Here is an 18,647-nt window from a genome sequence, read left to right on the forward strand (position 1 = left end):
ATGCAAATTAAAATAATACATACTAATTTATAAAGGATTTCAGGCCAAACAAAAAGACATAAAGAAGGTGAACATACCACCAAATATTTCAAAAAATATCTAATAAGCTCAGGTTAAAAAACCCTGATTTACAACATGGATTTTAATGGCTGCAAAGAATTTCATCCTACAAACATGCTGTAATTAATCCCCTAAGGTATCTTCAAGTTATTTCCTTTTTTTTTTTTTTTTTGAGACAGAGTTTTGTTCTTGTTGCCCAGGCTGAAGTGCAATGGTGCCATCTCGGCTCACTGCAACCTCTGTCCTCCGGGTTCAAGCAATTCTCTTGCCTCAGCCTCCTGAGTAGTTGGGGTTACAGGAACACACCAACACGTCCGGCTAATTTTTGTATTTTTAGTGGAGTTGAGGTTTTGCCACACTGGCCAGGCTGGTCTCAAACTCCTGACCTCAGGGGATCCACCTGCCTTGGCCTCCCAAAGTGCTGGGATTACAGGCGTGAGCCACCGCGCCCAGCCGTTACTTCTGAGTTTAAAATTATAAACAGTGAAACAACATCTTGCCCACCATCCTTAATTATGACCTTAAGAGGCATTTCGAGGAGTGGAATTTCTGATCAAGAGGAAATGAATAAGGTTTTGGTATTTATTTATCAGAAAGTTTGAAATGAAACAGTTTTTGCTGGTTGGCAAAAAAAAAATGAAGAAGATTAAAAACATACTTGCCTGGTAAGAGTATGATTTTTGGGCCTGAGACAGGTGAAAGGCAATTTCCTATCAGCCAAATTCCATAATATACATACCTTTGACCCACCAAGTAGCATCTAGGTAGTACTCTATGTGTACCCAGTAGATACACTCTAATGCAAGCACAAAGAATAATGTACAAGGATGGTGTACTAGGTTAAATTGTGTCCCTTCAAAATTCATATCCACCAGAAATTCAGAAATGTGACTTATTTGGAAGTAGGGTCTTTGCAGATATAGTTAGTGAAGAGGAGGTCACACTGGATTAGGGAGGGCCATATTCAACGGCTGGTGTCCTTATAAGTAGAGGGAAATATAGACACATAAAGATATGAGAGTGGCAGGTGAAGACACAGACACAGAGGGAAGACCCAGTTTGTGGTACTTTGTTATGGCAGCTTGACAACACAAATGCAGATGATCATTGTGGCATTCTTTGTAACAGCAAAATAAGGTAAACAGCTTAAATATCCATCAATAGGATATTGTTTTGAAATTATGGTATATCCACATAGTGGAATGCCATCCAGCCACTAAAAAGAATAAAAAGATCACTGGTGTACATTGTCAAATGAAAAATACAAGATGGGGTGCATCATGTACAACATGCTACCACTTACGTAGAAAATGTGGGATGTGGGCCGGGCGCAGTGGCTCATGTCTGTAAACGTCTATAATCCCAGCACTTTGGGAGGCTGAGGCGTGCGGATCACGAGGTCAGGAGATCAAGACCATCCTGGCTAACATGGTGAAACCCTGTCTCTACTAAAAATACAAAAAAAAAAAAAAATTAGCCTGGTGTGGTGGCGGGCACCTGTAGTCCCAGCTACTCTGGAGGCTGAGGCAGGAGAATGGTGTGAACCGGGGAGGCAGAGCTTGCAGTAAGCTGAGATCACCCCACTGCACTCCAGCCTGGGCGACAGAGCAAAACTCCGTCTCAAAAAACAAAACAAAACAAAAAAAAAAAAAAGAAAGAAAGAAAAGAAAACGTGGGATGTAGTTGGCCATAGTGGCTCACGCCTGTAATCCTAGCACTTTAGGAGGCCGAGGCGGGTGGGTTGCCTGAGCTCAGGAGTTCGAGATCAGCCTGGGCAAAACAGTAAAACCCCGTCTCTACTAAAATACAAAAAATTAGCCAGGCGTGGTGGCATGCGCCTTTAGTCCCAGCTACTCGGGAGGCTGAGGCAGGAGAATCACTTGAACTTGGGAGGCAGAGGTTGCAGTGAGCTGAGATCATGCCACTCCACTCCAGCCTGGGCAAAAGAGCCGGACTCCATCTCGAAAACAACAACAACAAAATGAAAAGCAAAATGAAAATATGGGAGGTATGTTTGTATAAACATTGAATTATCTCCAAGTACCTACACATAGCTTGTAATGCTAGTGGCCTCTGAGGAGAATTGGAGAACTTAAAGTCTGAGGGAGAGGGAATTTTCACTATATACTATTGTGGGTAAGCGTTTCTTCATTAACTTTTTGGCTATCATGTTTGCGAGCTGCCTTTCATCTTCTCTGTTCAATTTTCCTTAGAGAGGCGTAGGTCACTGAGATTTGACCTTTACCATTGATTTCAAGACTTAAGGATTTTTTTCTAACGTTAACATTTTCCTGTGGTTTTTCTTGTTTGAATTTTAGAAGTAACACAGGCTCATGTTAAAATATACATAGAAGTATATATGGTGAAAAGTGTGGTGAATCAGGGTTCAAATAAGGTCTGTTCATTTAATTGATTGATACATGCCTCAAGTCTTTTTTAATCTGTAGGATTTTCCCTCTCCCTCATTTTCTTCTTTGCAACTTATTTGTTGAAGAAACAGGTTTTCCTGTGGAGTTTCCCATAGTCCACATGATACTGAGCACATCCCCAGTGGTGTCATTTAATGTGTTTTCCTGCCCTTTGTACTTCCTCTGAATTCGTATTCAGATGTGGAAACCTGATGGGATTCCATCAGGCTTTTTTGGTTTTGGTGAGGGTTTTTGGGGCAAAAATTCTTCATCAGCTGTGTTATGTTCTTCCATCTAGAGGCTCATAGGGAGCACTCCCCAAGGCAGCTTGTAGGTGCACTCTGAGCTGCAGTCCTCAACTTAGCTGAAATAAACTCTCTATATCAAAAATAAAAATAAAAATCCATTGAACTGGAGCTGCAGGGCAAAGAAAGAAAAAGAGAGAGGCTCATACTATCCAGTTGTCTTTTTTTGATGTTAGTAGCCATTAGTAACTATTACCTAGATCTATAAGTTCATTAAGAATGTATAAATTATGAGCTATAATTATTTCAAAGAAATTCATATAAAATCTTCCTGCCCTATTGCTCTGGTTAGAACTTCATAATGATCTTGAACAGCAGCATCAGCAAACATGCATTCCCTTCTTTAACCCCTGAGTTTCATTAAAGGGATGTTTGTGGTGGTGTCTTTTAACCCCTCAGGGAGAAGGTAACCCTTAGGGGTCCTGATTTATCTAGCACACACCATAAACCTCAAGGGCAAGAGACGGGGGCCCTGCTTTGGATGGAAATCTGTCTCTCATCCTATCCTTAGCCCCAGCCCAGGGGTGTCTGCAACCCCGCTGGGACTTCCTACTTCCCTTCTCTCTCCCCTCTCACTCTTGCTATGTCCTGTAATTTTGATTTTCGTTTCTACAGGGCAAGCCAAGTCTTTGAAGACTGAAGACTTGCTGGCAATGGTGATAAAGCTGCAGAAAGGTCATGTGTCTCTTTGTTTCTGAGCCTTACCCTGGGGTTTCAAGTCAGAAAGACATGGTTCAAATTCAGCCACCTCAACTCACAACCTCAGGAAATTATCCCATTGCACTTTCTCCCTCTTATACAATTTAATTCTTTGAACCAAGAATACAGCCTCACTGTTCAAAATTCAAGAAGTTTAAAGGAAAGGAAAAACCAGTTCCCCTGCCATCGCTACTCCCTCCCCCCACACACTGGACATCCATTTCCCTGACTCACGGGCAAGCAGCTATTGTTTTTCAATTCTTAAGTATCTTTCCAGAGGTTTTTAAAAAATGCATTCATGGATGTGTTTTTTTTGTCCTCCCTTTTTACATACAAATGGCAATGCAGTTGGTTTTGCACCTTGCTTTGCTTTTTGCAGGAGATCTGGGAGCCAGTGTGCACCCAGTATCTACATCAGAGCTGAGGCAGTGCTGGCCAGAGGTTAGACCCCCAGTCCATTCTCATCTTAAAATACTATCACGTCAGTCTATTCCAAACAAAAGCAGCAGCCTCCCCTTCTCCCACTCTGTGGCTGCCTGCAGAAGAAGTGCACTGGGACTGCTGCCTAGGTAAAATTAGGGAGAGAAATTGCAGGGCCAGAAATGCAGTGACCCAAACTGATCATTTCCAGTAAAACAAAGACCCCCAGAGATTTCTGTCAGTCATAATCAGCACCGTGGAGAGCACCCACTCTCCTGGAAATCACAGAAGCTGGAGTTAGTGACCTTGGAAAATCCAGAGTCTGAGTTTATTAACCCCAGAGTGTCTGAGGGGTCGGCAGTGAGACCTGGCAAGGGTTGGGCAGCCTTTTGCCCCCGTTCTTTGTTGCCAACCTTGATGCCAAAGAGGTATGAGAAGGAAGTCTCCTGCATACAGAGCACTGAAACAGGGACTATGAGAAGTTAGAGCTGACTCTCTAAAGGGACAGTGATCACCCTGTCACTGGGAAACTTGCAAGCTGCCACCAGCAGTGTAAAAGCAGGGTTTCCCCATTTCTCAGATGAGGCCAGTACCAGAGTGCAGACTGACAGCTCTTCCTGTCTGGCTTTTGATAGGGCGGGGCAGATGGGACGTCTCCATTGGCTCACACCACACTCAGAGTTACATCTAAAGGCTTCCACGATGGCCCAAGAGGCCCTGAGTGATACCACTTCCCACTTACCCCACCTCACCTTCTGCTACTCTCCACTTACTCACGAGACCTGAGCCACACCAGCCCCTCACTGTTACTTTCGACATATGCCTCACCCGCTCCTGCCACACTACGGGGAATTTGCACTTGTTCCCTCTGCCTTGTTGCACTCTGCCTGGAATGGGTCCCCCCTCCACACTTTACCCCGACAGAACTGCAAGACCTGCTTCCCTTTCCTCATCTGGGCCCTTTCCATATCTCCAGACATGCCTTTTACCCTTTTGCTCTTCAACACTTTGCCTCGCTTTATTTCTCTTCACAGCAGCTACTGCCACCTGAATTGATTTATTTATCTTTGCTCAATGTCCATCTCCCCAGCCCAGAATGCAAGCCCTTCAAGGGGCTCTGGCAGAGCTCAGCACAGACCAGGTGCTCAATATATGCCTGTTAACTGATAGCAGCAGACACAGTGCTTCTCCGTCTGCCTTGGACAGCCAGACACCAGTCTTCTCTGGCTCAGTCTTTCTTCCTTTCTTTCTTCAGAGGGAAGTCTGGAGCCACAGATAGAGGACCTGATTAACCGGATTAACGAGCTTCAGCAAGGTAAACTTGGGGACCTAGCCTGGCCAGCTGGGGCCAGCAGGAAGAGCCTGGATTTATAATGAATCCACCTCCTCATCTATAAAATCTAGGCCCCTGTAGGGTTGTTTGAAGATGAATATGCGATGTCATATTTGCGAGAGAACAGCAAGGCTAGAGACTACACTCACACAGTGTCTTCTTCCCTTCTTGGCCCAGCAAAGAAGAAATCCAGTGAGGAACTGAGAGAGACCCACACTCTCTGGGAGGCCCTGCATAGGGAATTAGACTCCTGTAAGTGGGGCCAAAAGAGGGACCCATCAACACTGCAGATGTTTCTGTGCATACCTTGGGGCCTTTGCACAGGCTGTTCCCTGGCCTACAATGCTCTTAGCTCACATCATCTGTATTGCCTCTGACTGTCTCATGTCATCTTTCAGCTCTCAGCTCAAATTTCACCCTGACAGACCTATCTTGATGGTCTCTTCTCAGAATAGAATCCCGCCCTCTCTTGGTCATTCTCACGCCCCTGGCTCATTTGTTTCTTAGGAATCTTTATGTCCACCTGACATTGTGTGTGTATTTCTTTATAGCCATCTCTCTCCTCAGTGTAAACCTTGTACATTCTTCAGGGTCTTCAGTCCTTCAACATTTACAAGGAATGTGGGCATAGAGGGGGAGAAGCTGGATCAGGATGGTCCTTGTGGGAGATGGTTGCAAGGGTGGCAAGAAGATACGTCAGCTCTCCTAGGGCTGTACTACACCTTCTGTGTGGCTTTCCCCTTATATGAAGTTGCAATGGGGATGGCGATGGGGTGCCTGGAGGCTGAAAGTGTCGTTGTGTTTTCCAGTGAATGGAGAGAAAGTGCACCTAGAGGAGGTCTTGAGCAAAAAGCAAGGTATTTACCAGTTGCTGTGTCTTCCTTATTCTACTCTTCCATCCCACAAAAGTCCATACTCCTCAGAGCAGCCAGAGGAATCCCACTGAAACCTAAGTCAGGGTGCTTCCCTGTCTGCACAGATCTCTCCCTGGATCGCTACCTTACTTGGAGTAAACACCCAAGTCCTCACGGTGCCCTCCAATGCCTGACATGATGTGGGGCCCATTACCTCTGGCCAACCCTGACTCCCCAAGAGCTCCCAAAGGGTCCCCTTGGTTCCTTCCCCACAGAGGCACTCAGGATCCTCCAGATGCACTGCCAAGAGAAGGAAAGTGAGGCTCGGAGGTAAGTGGCCCTGCCTCAGCTCTTCCCCACCTCATTCCCCAGCTGAAAAAGGAGGGAGCAAGAGCTATGGAAATCAATCTTGGACATGGAAGCCTCATTTTACCTTTCTGTAAATAGAGCAGTCAGACAAAAGACTTCCTTGGTTATCTCTGATATTAAATGGTCCTGTTAAGATTAATTTACTCATTTAATTATTCATTACTAATTTCTTTATCAAATATATTCCATCCATTGGTGTTACCCTCAGTCTTTTGCTATTGGCTATCCAGGTCCTCTGATATCCATTCACTTGCTTATTTGTCTGCTTATTTTAAGCCCCAGTCATCCATTTGCCCACCCATTCATCTACTTACCTATCTAGCCATTCACCTACTCACTCATGCATCCATTCATCCATCTATCCAACTATCCAAGCATGTCATCCAGCCAGATGGCTATTTTATCTCCAACCTTCCACCTAACAATCTTCCATCCATCCAATCATGCATTCATCCTCTCTCTGTCCTTCCCTGTCGTATATTCACTTAGCCAACCATCCATCCAGACATCTATCCTTTCTTCTAGCAATCCTTTCTTTCTCTATCCAGCCACTATTCCTCTACTTATCATTTCTCTAATCAGCTATCGTTTCTCCAGCCAGCAGCTCACACATCCAATCAACTGTCTCTCCAACCGTATATCCATCCATCTCTTCATCCTCCCAAGTAGCCGGAATTATAGGCATATAACCACGTCTGGCTAATTTTGTATTTTTAGTAGAGATGGGGTTTCTCCCCGTTGGTCAGGCTGGTCTTGAACTCTTGACCTCAGGTGATCCTGCCCGCCTCAGCCTCCCAAAATGCTAGAATTTCAGGCGTCAGCTACCATGCCCAGCATCCTCTGAACCTTTACTTAGCACATTCCTGTTACCAGAGGTCTCACATCCTGGTGCACCATGATTTTAATTGCATGGGGAAACCTGATGTTAGCTAATGTGTGTATACTTAACCACACTACTCACACTGTCTGATGAGCATTTATGCCCATTTATGTTCCTAATCCTCATAATGACAATTATAGGAGTTAAAGGCTAATGTCACCCTCCACACCACCATTTTACATATGAGGAAACTGAGACCCAGAGAGGTTAAGTAACTTGCCCAGGGTCACAGTGAAGCAACAGATGAGGCTTCAAGCCAGGATGTTACAGAATCTGTGGTGTCAGATTACCACACGCCTCACAAAGCCTTCTTGGGGAGGCAGAGTTCATTCCATGGGAGACAGGATGGACAGGGTGATGTTCTCAACAGAGGCCCATGAAGGTTCTCATTCAGCAGGGGAAATGAGAAAGCTGAATGCGTGAACAGACATCCCAACTCCCACTCCTGCTGGAGTGAATGGTGGGTCATTCAGAGAATACCACTTAGGGTTGTCTTTCCCTTCCCAGGAAGCACATGTTGCAACAGTACATGGAACAAATTTTTGTCCATAACTCTCAGGTTTCAGAGTCCCAAACAGAGGAATCTAGGGTAACTCCCAAGCCTGGGGCCTGGCAGACCACAGTGTAGAAAGTGGGAGCAGGGCTTGCATCAGGGAGAGTTTGTTGGAAGAGGTGCTGCAGGAACCAAAGCTTAGAGGATAAAACCCATGAAGTGGCTCCCAGCAGAGGAAGCATGGGCAGGATCTGAAGGCCCGCACATGAGGAGCCCCCATCAGGGGTCAGGCCTAGCGTGTGTTCTCTCATTCCTGGGTGTCGGCCTCCAGGTTGGATGTCAAAGAACAGCTGGAGGATCTGATGGGCCAGCACAAGGACCTCTGGGAATTCCACGTGAGCCATTATCATTGCCTGCAACCAAAGCCACTCCTCCCCTGGCTTTAGTGTCCCACTGACTGGCCCAGAGTCCACCCCTGCCCAGGCCCAATGCCACGGGATAGTCCTTGATTCCTTGCTTCCTCTTGTCCACCTATTCAGTCCCTCAGCTTTTATCTAAAATCATCTTCAGTCTCACCATGCCTTACTGCCACACCCAGCATCACCTGCCCAGACGGGTGCGTACCATTGTGATCTGCTTTCCCCCTGCTCACCCAGAGTATGTTCATCTTGCAGTGGCAAATGGCAGCCCAGAGAAAGCCATGGTCAGGTCATTCCTTCATTCAGCGAATGTCAGTGGCTGCACCGGCCTGCATTTGAGGCAGTGAGAGAGGGTAGCAGATCAAAGAGGCCACGTCTTTAGCAGATCAAAGAGGCTGTCTCAAGCTGGTTGGGGACAGTGGAGGCACCAGGAAAGTTAGTGACTAGATCGTGGAACGTCAGTGGGAAGGCCTCTAGCAATTGACATCTCCACGCAGAGGTGAAGGAAGTGAGGGAAGAATCGGTGCAGGTATCTGGGTACAGAAGGAAGGCCCTGGGACTGGACGGTGCCTGAAACCTTTGAGGAGCCGCAGACTGGGGAGTGGAGGATGAGGAGAGTGGGAAGAGTTCAAGTTTGAGAGGTGCCTGGAGACATGCAGAGCGTTTGGGGGGAGGTGGGTGGGTCTCCAGCCACAGCAGAAACTGCACATTGAGTTAATAAATAGTTGAATGAATGAATGACCTAATGTAGGTGAAGACTTCCCGAGAAGCACAAAAGGGGAGGGGCGGGCCATGTAGCCAAGAGGACAGCCAGACGGGCAGGCCTCCTCTTTGTCCTCTCAGATGCTGGAGCAGCGACTGGCCCGGGAGATCCGTGCCCTGGAGAGGAGCAAGGAGCAGCTGCTCTCGGAGAGTGAGTCTCCCGCGCCAGGTGGGCCGGGGGAGGGGCATGTGGCCGGGCCTCGGCCCTGCCCCTGACGCCCGCCCACCCACAGGGAGGCTGGTGCGCGCCAAGCTGCGGGACGTGGAGCGGCGGCTGCGCTCGCAGCTTGAGGTCGAAGGCGGCAGGGCGGTGAATGACGGGTGAGAGGGGAAGGGAGGTGTGGGCGAGGAGGGCAGGGACAGGGCGGAGGGGAACCGGCCCAGGTCCCCCGCTCCGCCCCCCACTGCCCCTTCCCCCGCCTGTGCCTCCCTTGGCGTCGTCGGGTCTCCGCGTCTGCGTGGCTTCCTCCTTGTTCCCTAGACTCTCCCTCTCTTCCTCCTCTCTCCTCGGCCCCTTCTCCGCAGGCTGAAGGCGGAGCTGGAGATATTCGGGGAGCAGGTCCCGAGCGCCCCCGAGGTCGGGGCCGGCGAGGGAGAGGTAGGGAGCCCGGGGAAGGGAGGCGGGGCGGGCAGGGGTCCTGGGAGTGGCCCCTGAGAGTGGGGTCTGTGCGGAGCAGGGCGGCCCGGGAGGTAGAGGAAGCCTCGGTGGAGGCCTAGGGCAGACGCGGGCGGACGCGAGGAGCGCGGGAACCTAGTCTGCAGCCTCACCCCGCCCCCGGCAGGCCGGACCTGAGCTCCCCCGCGCCCGCGACGAGGTGGATCCGGAGCCGCCGGTGGCTGCCCCTGACGCCCCCTAGGCCAGCAGGACCCGCCCGGTCCCCGCCCTCCCTCGAGATCGGCCAAGAAATAAAGGCGATAATTTCCGACCGTGCCTGCGTTCTCCCCGGAGTCTGTGCTTCACGGTGGAGAGGGGAGGGGCGTCCTGGGGTCTCGAGGCGGGGCCTCTGCCTGACCCCGCCCTCCAGTCAAGCCCCAGGCGCCAGAGGCTCGGTAAATGCTCCTGAGCTCAGAGAGAGTAAAGTGGGTGTCAGGACCCCCCCCCCCCACAGCCTCATCTCGAGTTCCCAAATCTATGTTGTCAACAGGGGCTAGAGGGCACGTGTTAACCCATCCCGGTCCTCGGGGTCTGTGTGTCTCCGGTGGTCTCAGGAAACCCAGAGTCTCTGCAAGACCCGCAGACTCGCGCTAGCTCTGGGACGTGTCCGCCCATCTGAGCTCCTCTCACACATTGGATTCTAGCCAAGGCTGCCTCTCCACCCTTCTCAAACACTCCAAACACGTGTCCCTTCCGGGCCTTTGCCCTACTGGTCCTCGTCTGGGGTCACATCCCCTAGGCCACCTCAGATCTGTTAAATGTGTCCGCCACTCCGGAGGCCAGCCTTGGGGACCCAACTCCAAAGGCACCCGGCACCAGGCTGCTGCCATTGACCGAGCATGTAGTGACTAAGCAGGCATTTGCCGATTGCCTGCTGGGTACCAGGCACTGTTGTAAGCCCTGGATTTTAAACAGCGCGGTTAGCGAAGGCCTCACCTAGAAAGTGGTATCTGAGCGGAGAAGTGAGGTAGCGAAGGAGGCAGTGAGCCCTGTGGGTGTTTGGGGAAAGGTGCGCCTGGCAGAAGACATACCTCATGCCAAGGCCTGGAGGTGAGGCTGCACTTCGCTGTGTTTGAGGAGCCGTCTGGAGGAGGCCTGCGTGGTGGAGTGGAATGAGGTAGAGTGGGGTGGGAGACGACACTGGAGAGTTGCCAGGGACCAGTCAAGTTGGGCATTATCTAATGTGTGTAGAAGAGGACGTGGTACACAGTATTCAGTGAATGTCAACTCTCACATACTGTTGTGATGATTCACTATTCCTAGTCCCTAGAGAATGGGAACTGAGACGTGTGACTCACTTAGATCAGGGCTTCTGTCCATTAAGTGATCAGTAAGCGGTTCATATGATTTATTATTATTATTCTCAGGCTACAGATGAGGAACGCTAAGGTGTGTATATCTCTCAGAACAGAGATTTTTATACAGTAAATGCTCAATAAATGGTATCTATCATTAATTTTTCTCACTACTATTCTTGTTGTTATTCCCAATTTAGTGATGAGGAAAATTGAGATAGTGAATCTGTAGAGTAAGCCCTCAATAAACGTTGGGTATCGCAGTTGTTGCCATTATTATCCCAAGTCCACAGATGAGGCCCAGGGAGCTTTAGTCCCCGAGTCACCACTCGCATCCGGGCACAACTGACTCCAGGCCCAGGTTGTGATCCCCTGCCCCACTGACCCCATCTGCTTGCTAAGGCCAGTCTCCAGGAATCTCTAAGGAACCTCAGTATCCTCTTCGTCATCCTGTCTGTGTCACACGAATGGGGTCAGCCTGGATATTCTGCCGACTTACCACTGGGCACCTAGGATTCGAGTCCTGGTTTCCCTGTTCACGGGCTGGATGACTTCAGGCAAATTGCTTAATGTCTCTCAAACTCAATGACCAGCTGGGGGCGGTGGCTCAGGCCTGTAATCCCAGAACTTTGGGAGGCTGAGGCGGGTGGATCACGAGGTCAGGAGTTCAAGACTAGCCTGGCCAAGATGGTGAAACCCCTTGGTTTGGTGGTGGTGGGTGTCTGGAATCCCAGCTACTCAGGAGGCTGTGGCAGAGAATTGCTTGAACCCGGAAGGTGGAGGTTGCAGTGAGCCAAGATGGCGCCACTGCGCTCCAGCCTGGGCCACAGAGCAAGACTCTGGCTTTTGATTTGCCCTGTGTTCTCCTGACTCAACTGAACTTCCTGGCCGGGCTACTTCTCCTTTCATTGAAATAATTGACAGCTACCTGGGATGTCTTCACTTACTTCCTGTAACAGCGTTTCTCTCCCCACCCACGTCCTCTCTCCACAGGGCTTGCATTCATCCCATAATTCTCAAGCTTCTTAGCTTGTAGTTCAGGTTCAAATGTGAATGAGCCAGGGGGAGCTCAGTGTTGTCAAAAGGCTGAAGGACTTTTTTTTTTTTTTTTTTTTGAGACAGAGTCTTTCTCTGTCGCCCAGGCTGGAGTGCAGTGGCACGATCTTGGTTCACTGCAAGCTCCGCCTCCCGGGTTCACGCCATTCTCCTCCCTTAGCTTCCCGAGTAGCTGGGACTACAGGTGTCCCACCACCACGCCTGGCTAATTTTTTTTTTTTTTAATTTTTAGTAGAGACGGGGTTTTACTGTGTTAGCCAGGATGGTCTCAATCTCCTGACCTCGTGATCCCCCCGCCTCGGCCTCCCAAAGTGCTGGGATTACAGGCGTGAGTAACCGCGCCCGGCCAGGACGTTCTTGAAAAAAGTAAGCCAGAAAGAAACCCACTGGAAAACAGGAGAGGAGTCAGAGGAGGGGCCCGAGGAGAGGCAAACATAGCACAGCCTGAGTAGCAAGCTAGACAAGGCATGAAAGAGACAGTGGCTAAAGTGACTGCAGTGGAATCTCCCAGAGGATAATAATATTACTGACTAATAGAGCACACTAGTTAGCAGAACAGAACCCAGGGCCAGACTGTCTTTGTAAGAATCCCAGCTCTGCTGCATACTAGCTGTGTAACTTCAGGTTACACAGTTAAGTTACTTAAATTACCCCCCACCGTATTTTTTTTTTTTTTTTAGATGGAGTTTTATTCTTGTCGTCCAGGCTGGAGTGCAATGGCGAGATCACTGCTCCCTGCAACCTCCACCTCCCGAGTTCAAGTGATTCTCCTGCCTCAGTCTCCCGAGTAGCTGGGATTACAGGCGCCCACGGCCACGCCCAGCTAACTTTTGTATTTTTAGTAGTGACGGGTTTCACCATGCTAGCCAGGCTGCTCTCAAACTGCTGACCTCAAGTGATCCACCTGCCTTGGCCTCCCAAAGTGCTGGGATTACAGGCGTGAAACACTGGGCCTGGCGGAAGTTACTTAAATTCTGTATGGCTAGTTTCCTTATCTGTAAAGTAGAAAGTTATTGTGAGGGTTAAATAAATAGATAATATATGGAAAGTGCTTAAAACCATACTTGGTACATCATAAGTACTGCGTTGGTGGTAGCTGTCATTATTACAAAGAATTTTCACATCCTCATTTGGTCATGATCCTAGGAATCTTACATAATAAACATTATATATTTTTTGTTACTTTACAGTTAAGGAAACTGATGGTGACTTCAGTGAAACCAGGGAAGAACTAGTATTCAAGGCCAGATCTTCTTACCCCACATTCGGAATTCTTCCTCTTCTCCATACCACACCACACTGCACTCTTTTCCATTTCATCCAAGTTCTTTTTCTTTTTTTTATTTTTTTTTAAATTTTTTTGGTTCATTTCTGTCAGAGAGTTAAGATCACAATTGACTTAATTCTTCCAAGTTCAGTGGAAGAATTGGCATTTATTGAATATCTGCCATATCCCTGGCACTTTGTTAGCTACTGAGAAAGCAGAAAATGTATCAGTCATAGGTTCTGTCTTCAAGGAGCTTAAAGACTCACTGGAGGGAGAAAAGCGGTACACAGTAAACAACTGCAGACCTAAAATCGTGTGGTCCTGAAAGGCAGTGAGCCAATGGAAAGAATACCACGCCAAGAGTCAGACAGTTCCTTTTGTGACTCAGCCCTGGTTCACTGTGTGACCTTATTGGGGACATATAACTAAAACAAAATCTGCCAACCCAGAAAACTCCATAAAAAGTAGAAGAGAAAGAAGACAGTTTCATTACTGAATAAGCATTAAACCAGAAGGTGATGTCACAGGCAATCACAAAAGAGATTGCAAAGGCGGACAAATAAATCTCACCCTTTAATACAGCCAGATACAACTCATTCAGTGATGAACAATAACTAGTTCTCAAATAAAGACTTAATAGCACGATTTGTCACTCATAGTTCATCCTAAATTAGGGTTACTCTCTGTGTTAGTTAATTGGCTTTATCCAAAGGAAAATTCAATGACGGGACACAGTTCTGGAGCAAAGCACCTGCATGCTGAAGCTGGACCCTAACTCTCTCACAGAAACTATGAGACAGGGATGCTATCTTCCTTGATTAAATTTCAAAGTGATGGTTCTCAGGTCCTTTAGAAAGACAATCATAGGTCATAAAGGTAGTAGGAGGTTTATTAGCTTTTTAAAAAGATTTATATGCATTTCAAAGAGACATAACAAGGTTTTTTAAGTAGATGCTCTCAGAAAAGGCAAAGGGGAAAGGGTTGGGGAAAACTGGGAAGGGGTAGGGTAGGAGTATCTTCCCTTATATTCAATAGGGAGAATGAAGCCTCTTATTTTTCTCTTTTTTAAAATTTTAAATTTTTATGGGTACCTTGTAAGTATATATATTTGTGGGGTACATGATATATTTTGATAGAGGCATACAATGCATAATAATCACAAAAGGGGTAAATGAGCTATCCATCACCTCAAGCAGGCCTCCTATTATTATTATTATTAGTAGTAGTAGTAGTATTTTGAGATGGAGTTTCGCTCTTGTTGCCCAGGCTAGAATGCAATAACGTAATCTCGGCTCACCGCAGCCTCCACCTCCCGGGTTCAAGCGATTCTCCTGCCTCAGCCTCCTGAGTAATTGGGATTACAGGCATGCGCCTGCCATGCCCAGCTAATTTTGTATTTTTAGTATAGACGAGGTTTCTCTATCATGGTCAGGCAGACTGGTCTCGAACTCTGGCCTCAGGTGATCCTCCCGTCTCGGCCTCCCAAAGTGCTGGGATTACAGGCGTGAGCCACTGCGCCCGGCCATCTTATTTCTAACTCGTGTTTGCCTTTACATCTGTGGGTAAATCACTTCATCTTCTGGGCTTCTTTTTCCTCCTTGTAGAAAGAGGCGGAAGTTTTTTGTTAGTGTTCATAAACTACTGTTCTAGGAAGAAAAAAAAAAAAGCACTAAATGCTTTCGTTCTTGGTCAATCATAGTGGCCTTCAATTTTAATTTAATTTAATTTTGTTATTTATTTATTTATTTTGAGACAGGGTCTCGCTCTGTCACACAGGCTGGAGTGCAGTGGCCTGGCCTCCGCTCACTGCCATCTCCCCGTCCCGGGTTCAACCGATTCGCCTGCCTTAGCCTCCCGAGTAGCTGGGACTACAGGTATGTGCCACAACGCCCTACTAATTTTTTGTATTTTTAGTAAAGAGGAGGTCTCGCCATGTTGCTTAGGCTGGTCTTGAACTGAGCTCAAGCAATCAGCCTGCCTTGGCCACCCAAAGTGCTGGGATTACAGGCATGAGCCAATGAGCCTGGCTACAGTGGCTTTTTAAAACACTTTTAAAAAATTTAAATGATGCCTTTGGAGAGGGGCATGTACACTTAGAACCCCATAATCCATCCTCATTGTACCCTTTTGTCTTGTAGCTCACCTGCCTAGCCCTTCCAGCTTCTATTGTGTAGGATCCTTTAAGGTGCCCAGATGTATTAAACATGGGCTAATAAGAAAAGAGAAAGAGCAGTATTAGTCATATTTTCTGGGAAGATTTATGGGGCCATAGAACTTTTTGTGATCCTTGGTGAGTAGGGAGGATTTTAATTATAAAACAATCATATTTTTGTTCCAATTCTTATATTTCCTTCCTTCTGGTCTCACACTGCATTACCACCCATAAAACAATGTTAAATAATGGTGTCGATTTTAAAAATCCGTGTTTCTTCTGATTTTAAAGGAAATGCATATTGTCTTTTGAATGTGTGTATATTTTGTTTATGAAGAGATTATACCCATCCAACTGAATTTCGTTGAGATTTTAAAAATTAAGAATGAATGTTAAATTTTACAAAATATTTTTGAACACCTGTTGAGGTGATTTTTCTATTTTGAAATATGTATATGGTAAATTTGATTAATAGATTTCTTCTTACCGAGCTATCTTAACCATGGTTGAATCAATGTCTAGATTCAGTTTGTGAATACACAAAAGTAACTGTGCCCTCACACAAAAGTAACTGTGCTCCCCTTCTTTTCACTTCTGAGACTACTTTTATAATATTATTTTATATTTTATTTTATATTTTATAATATTATTTTAAATATGAAAATATTTAATCTTTTAATATTTTAAAAAATTATTAAAATATTATTTCTGATGCAATTATTTGTACTCATTTCATGTTTTAGTTTGCTAGGTCTGCTGTAATAAAGGGCCATAGACTGAGTAGCAGTTCTAGATGCAGGAAGTCCAAGATCAGGGTGTCCTCAGGGCTGGTTCTTCCAAGGACTGTGAGGGAGGATCTGTTTCATGGCTGTCTCCTAGCTTCTGGTGGTTTGCTGGCAGTGTTTGGCTTGTAGCTGCATTATTCACTCTATGCCTTAATTTTCACATGTTGTTCTCCCTATGTACATGTCTGTCTTTGTATCTAAATATCCCCTTTTAATAAGGACACTAATACTGAATCATGGCCCACTGGATTGACCTCATTGTAATTTTATTATCTCTGTAAAGATCATGGTATGGTTTGGCCTTATGTCCCCCAACAAAGCTCATGTCGAATTGTAATCCTCAGTGTTGGAGGAGGGAGCTGGTGGGAGGTGATTGGATCATGGGGGTGGACTTCCCCCTTGCTTTCTCATGATAGTGAATTCTCAAAAGATCTGGCTGATCAAAAGTGTGTAGAACCTCCCCTCTCACTGTCTCTTCCTGCTGCTCTTACCATGTAAGACGTGCCTGCTTCCCCTTTGCCTTCTGCCATGATTTTCAGTTTCCTGAGGCCTCCCAAGGCATGCTTCCTGTACAACCTGTAGAACCATGAGCCATTTAAAGCTTTTTTCTTTATAAATCACCTAGTCTCAGGTAGTTCTTTATAGCAATGTGAGAATGGACTAACACAGACTATATCTTCAAATAAAATAATATTCAAAAGTACTTGGGGTTAGGACTTTAATGGATGAATTGGGGTGGGGGGGTTGTGTGTGACAAAATTCAACCCATAACACCGCCTAATAGAGAAAAAATCATTTAATCAAGTAGATGACTTGAATATTGGGATATTTTATATGACACTATAGGCCGGAACTTTTAATCAATTAGTAAAGAGATTTAACCTAATTTGTTGAATAGTCAGACAACTTTGAATATGCCTATTTCTCATGGGGTTAGAAAAGTTGTCATTTTGACCATATTCCACACTTAATTGAATTACAGATTTCAATTGCCAGACCTTTCATGCCTTGTAGACACAGCATGCGTTATCCTTTAGGTCATTTGCCTTTGATTCACGTACCCACTTTTGGTTAGTTTGGTTGCCTCAAAAATATAAATATGTGGGTTTTTTTGTTTGTGTTTTGTTTTGTTTTGTTTTGTTTCGAGACGGAGTCTTGCTCAGTCAACCAGGCTGGAGTGCAGTGGCGCAATCCCTGCCTCCCAGGTTCACGCCATTCTCCTGCCTCAGCCTCCCGAGTAGCTGGGACTACAGGTGCCCGCCACCATGCCTGGCTAATTTTTTTTGTATTTTTAGTAGAGATGGGTTTCACCATGTTAGCCAGGATGGTCTCGATCTCCTGACCTTGTGACCCACCCGCCTCGGCCTCCCAAAGTGCTGGGATTACAGGCGTGAGCCACCGCGCCTGGCCAAAAATATAAATATATGTATTAGGAAAATATACCTAGATTATCCATATAATTATATTCTTTGTTCACCTAAATACAAAAGCAACCTTTGTTCTGACCTCTGGCTACCTCGCCTATTGCTCTTAATGTGTATATTTATTAGTAATACATTTCCATAGACTCCCAGCTCTGTGTGTAGCTCAAGCTGTGGTCCCGGATTCAGAAAAACCCCTTTGGAAGGGGAGGCTCCATGCTGCTTTGATGTGAACTTTGCTCAGACAGGTGTTACAAAGAATTATATTCAACTGTTTCTCACTCCTTTATATTCACCCAGTTAATTATTTATGATAATACTATTTAGTTATAAATAGCACATCTCAACTAGTCTCATGGGCTTCCACTCCTGAAGGAAGCAAACACTGGGGAAAAATATTTAATACTTGCAAACTGAAGATAGTAGTTTTTCCAGGTTTAAAGCAACTCATTTGAGGAAAATATGCCACTTAATTTAGCTTCCCTATAAGAGATATTTTGTTCTCTAAATGTGTTTCCCTACCCTTTTTAAAATTTTTCCTGTCAGATGGTCTCTGAACACAGGAAAGCTGTGGAAACTTCAGGGGGGTTGCTTGGTCTACTCTTTGCTAACTTGATAGGCAAAATGGTTACTTGGTTGGCTTAATTTAAATTATCTAGTAATGAGAAAAATTGAACATCTTTTCATATTTTTAAGAACCATTCTCATATCTATTATGAATTATCTATTTACCTCCATTTACCTTTTCCACTCGGTTGTCTTTTTCTTGTTGATTTAAAAGAAGATATGTATACACACTATATATATTTTTTATATTTGTGTGTGTGTGTGTGTATACGTATATATATAAAGAGATCAAGTTTTTTGCATGCTATTTAAGCGAAAAAGATTTTTCCACTTGATCTTTTGACTTTGCTCATAGGTTTTTGTTTGTTTGTTTGTTTGTTTGTTTGTTTTAAACAGGGTCTCACTCTATCACCGAGGCTGGAGTGCAGTGGCACTATCTCGGCTCAC

At 46.0% G+C, this 18,647-nt stretch overlaps 1 protein-coding gene across 2 annotated transcripts in view; it reads left to right on the forward strand.

Annotated features, from left to right (window-relative positions):
• The window catches only part of SYCE1L (synaptonemal complex central element protein 1 like), an 85,925-nt gene that overhangs the window by 4,099 nt on the left and 63,179 nt on the right, over positions 1–18,647 (forward strand). The window contains exons 2-11 of one of the 2 annotated variants that reach the window (XM_007994126.3): positions 3,389–3,448; positions 5,148–5,207; positions 5,403–5,477; positions 6,035–6,082; positions 6,355–6,409; positions 8,153–8,216; positions 9,084–9,153; positions 9,236–9,323; positions 9,528–9,600; positions 9,785–11,057. In XM_007994126.3, the coding sequence (XP_007992317.2) occupies positions 3,389–3,448; positions 5,148–5,207; positions 5,403–5,477; positions 6,035–6,082; positions 6,355–6,409; positions 8,153–8,216; positions 9,084–9,153; positions 9,236–9,323; positions 9,528–9,600; positions 9,785–9,859 (668 nt within the window). In that variant the 3' untranslated portion in view covers positions 9,860–11,057. Of the gene's footprint in view, positions 1–3,388; positions 3,449–5,147; positions 5,208–5,402; positions 5,478–6,034; positions 6,083–6,354; positions 6,410–8,152; positions 8,217–9,083; positions 9,154–9,235; positions 9,324–9,527; positions 9,601–9,784; positions 11,058–15,031; positions 15,150–18,647 lie in introns of those variants that run through there. The other variant, XM_073015588.1, reaches the window with a different exon arrangement.

This window comes from Chlorocebus sabaeus, chromosome 5, assembly GCF_047675955.1.
Source record: "Chlorocebus sabaeus isolate Y175 chromosome 5, mChlSab1.0.hap1, whole genome shotgun sequence".
Classification (NCBI taxonomy): domain Eukaryota; kingdom Metazoa; phylum Chordata; class Mammalia; order Primates; family Cercopithecidae; genus Chlorocebus; species Chlorocebus sabaeus.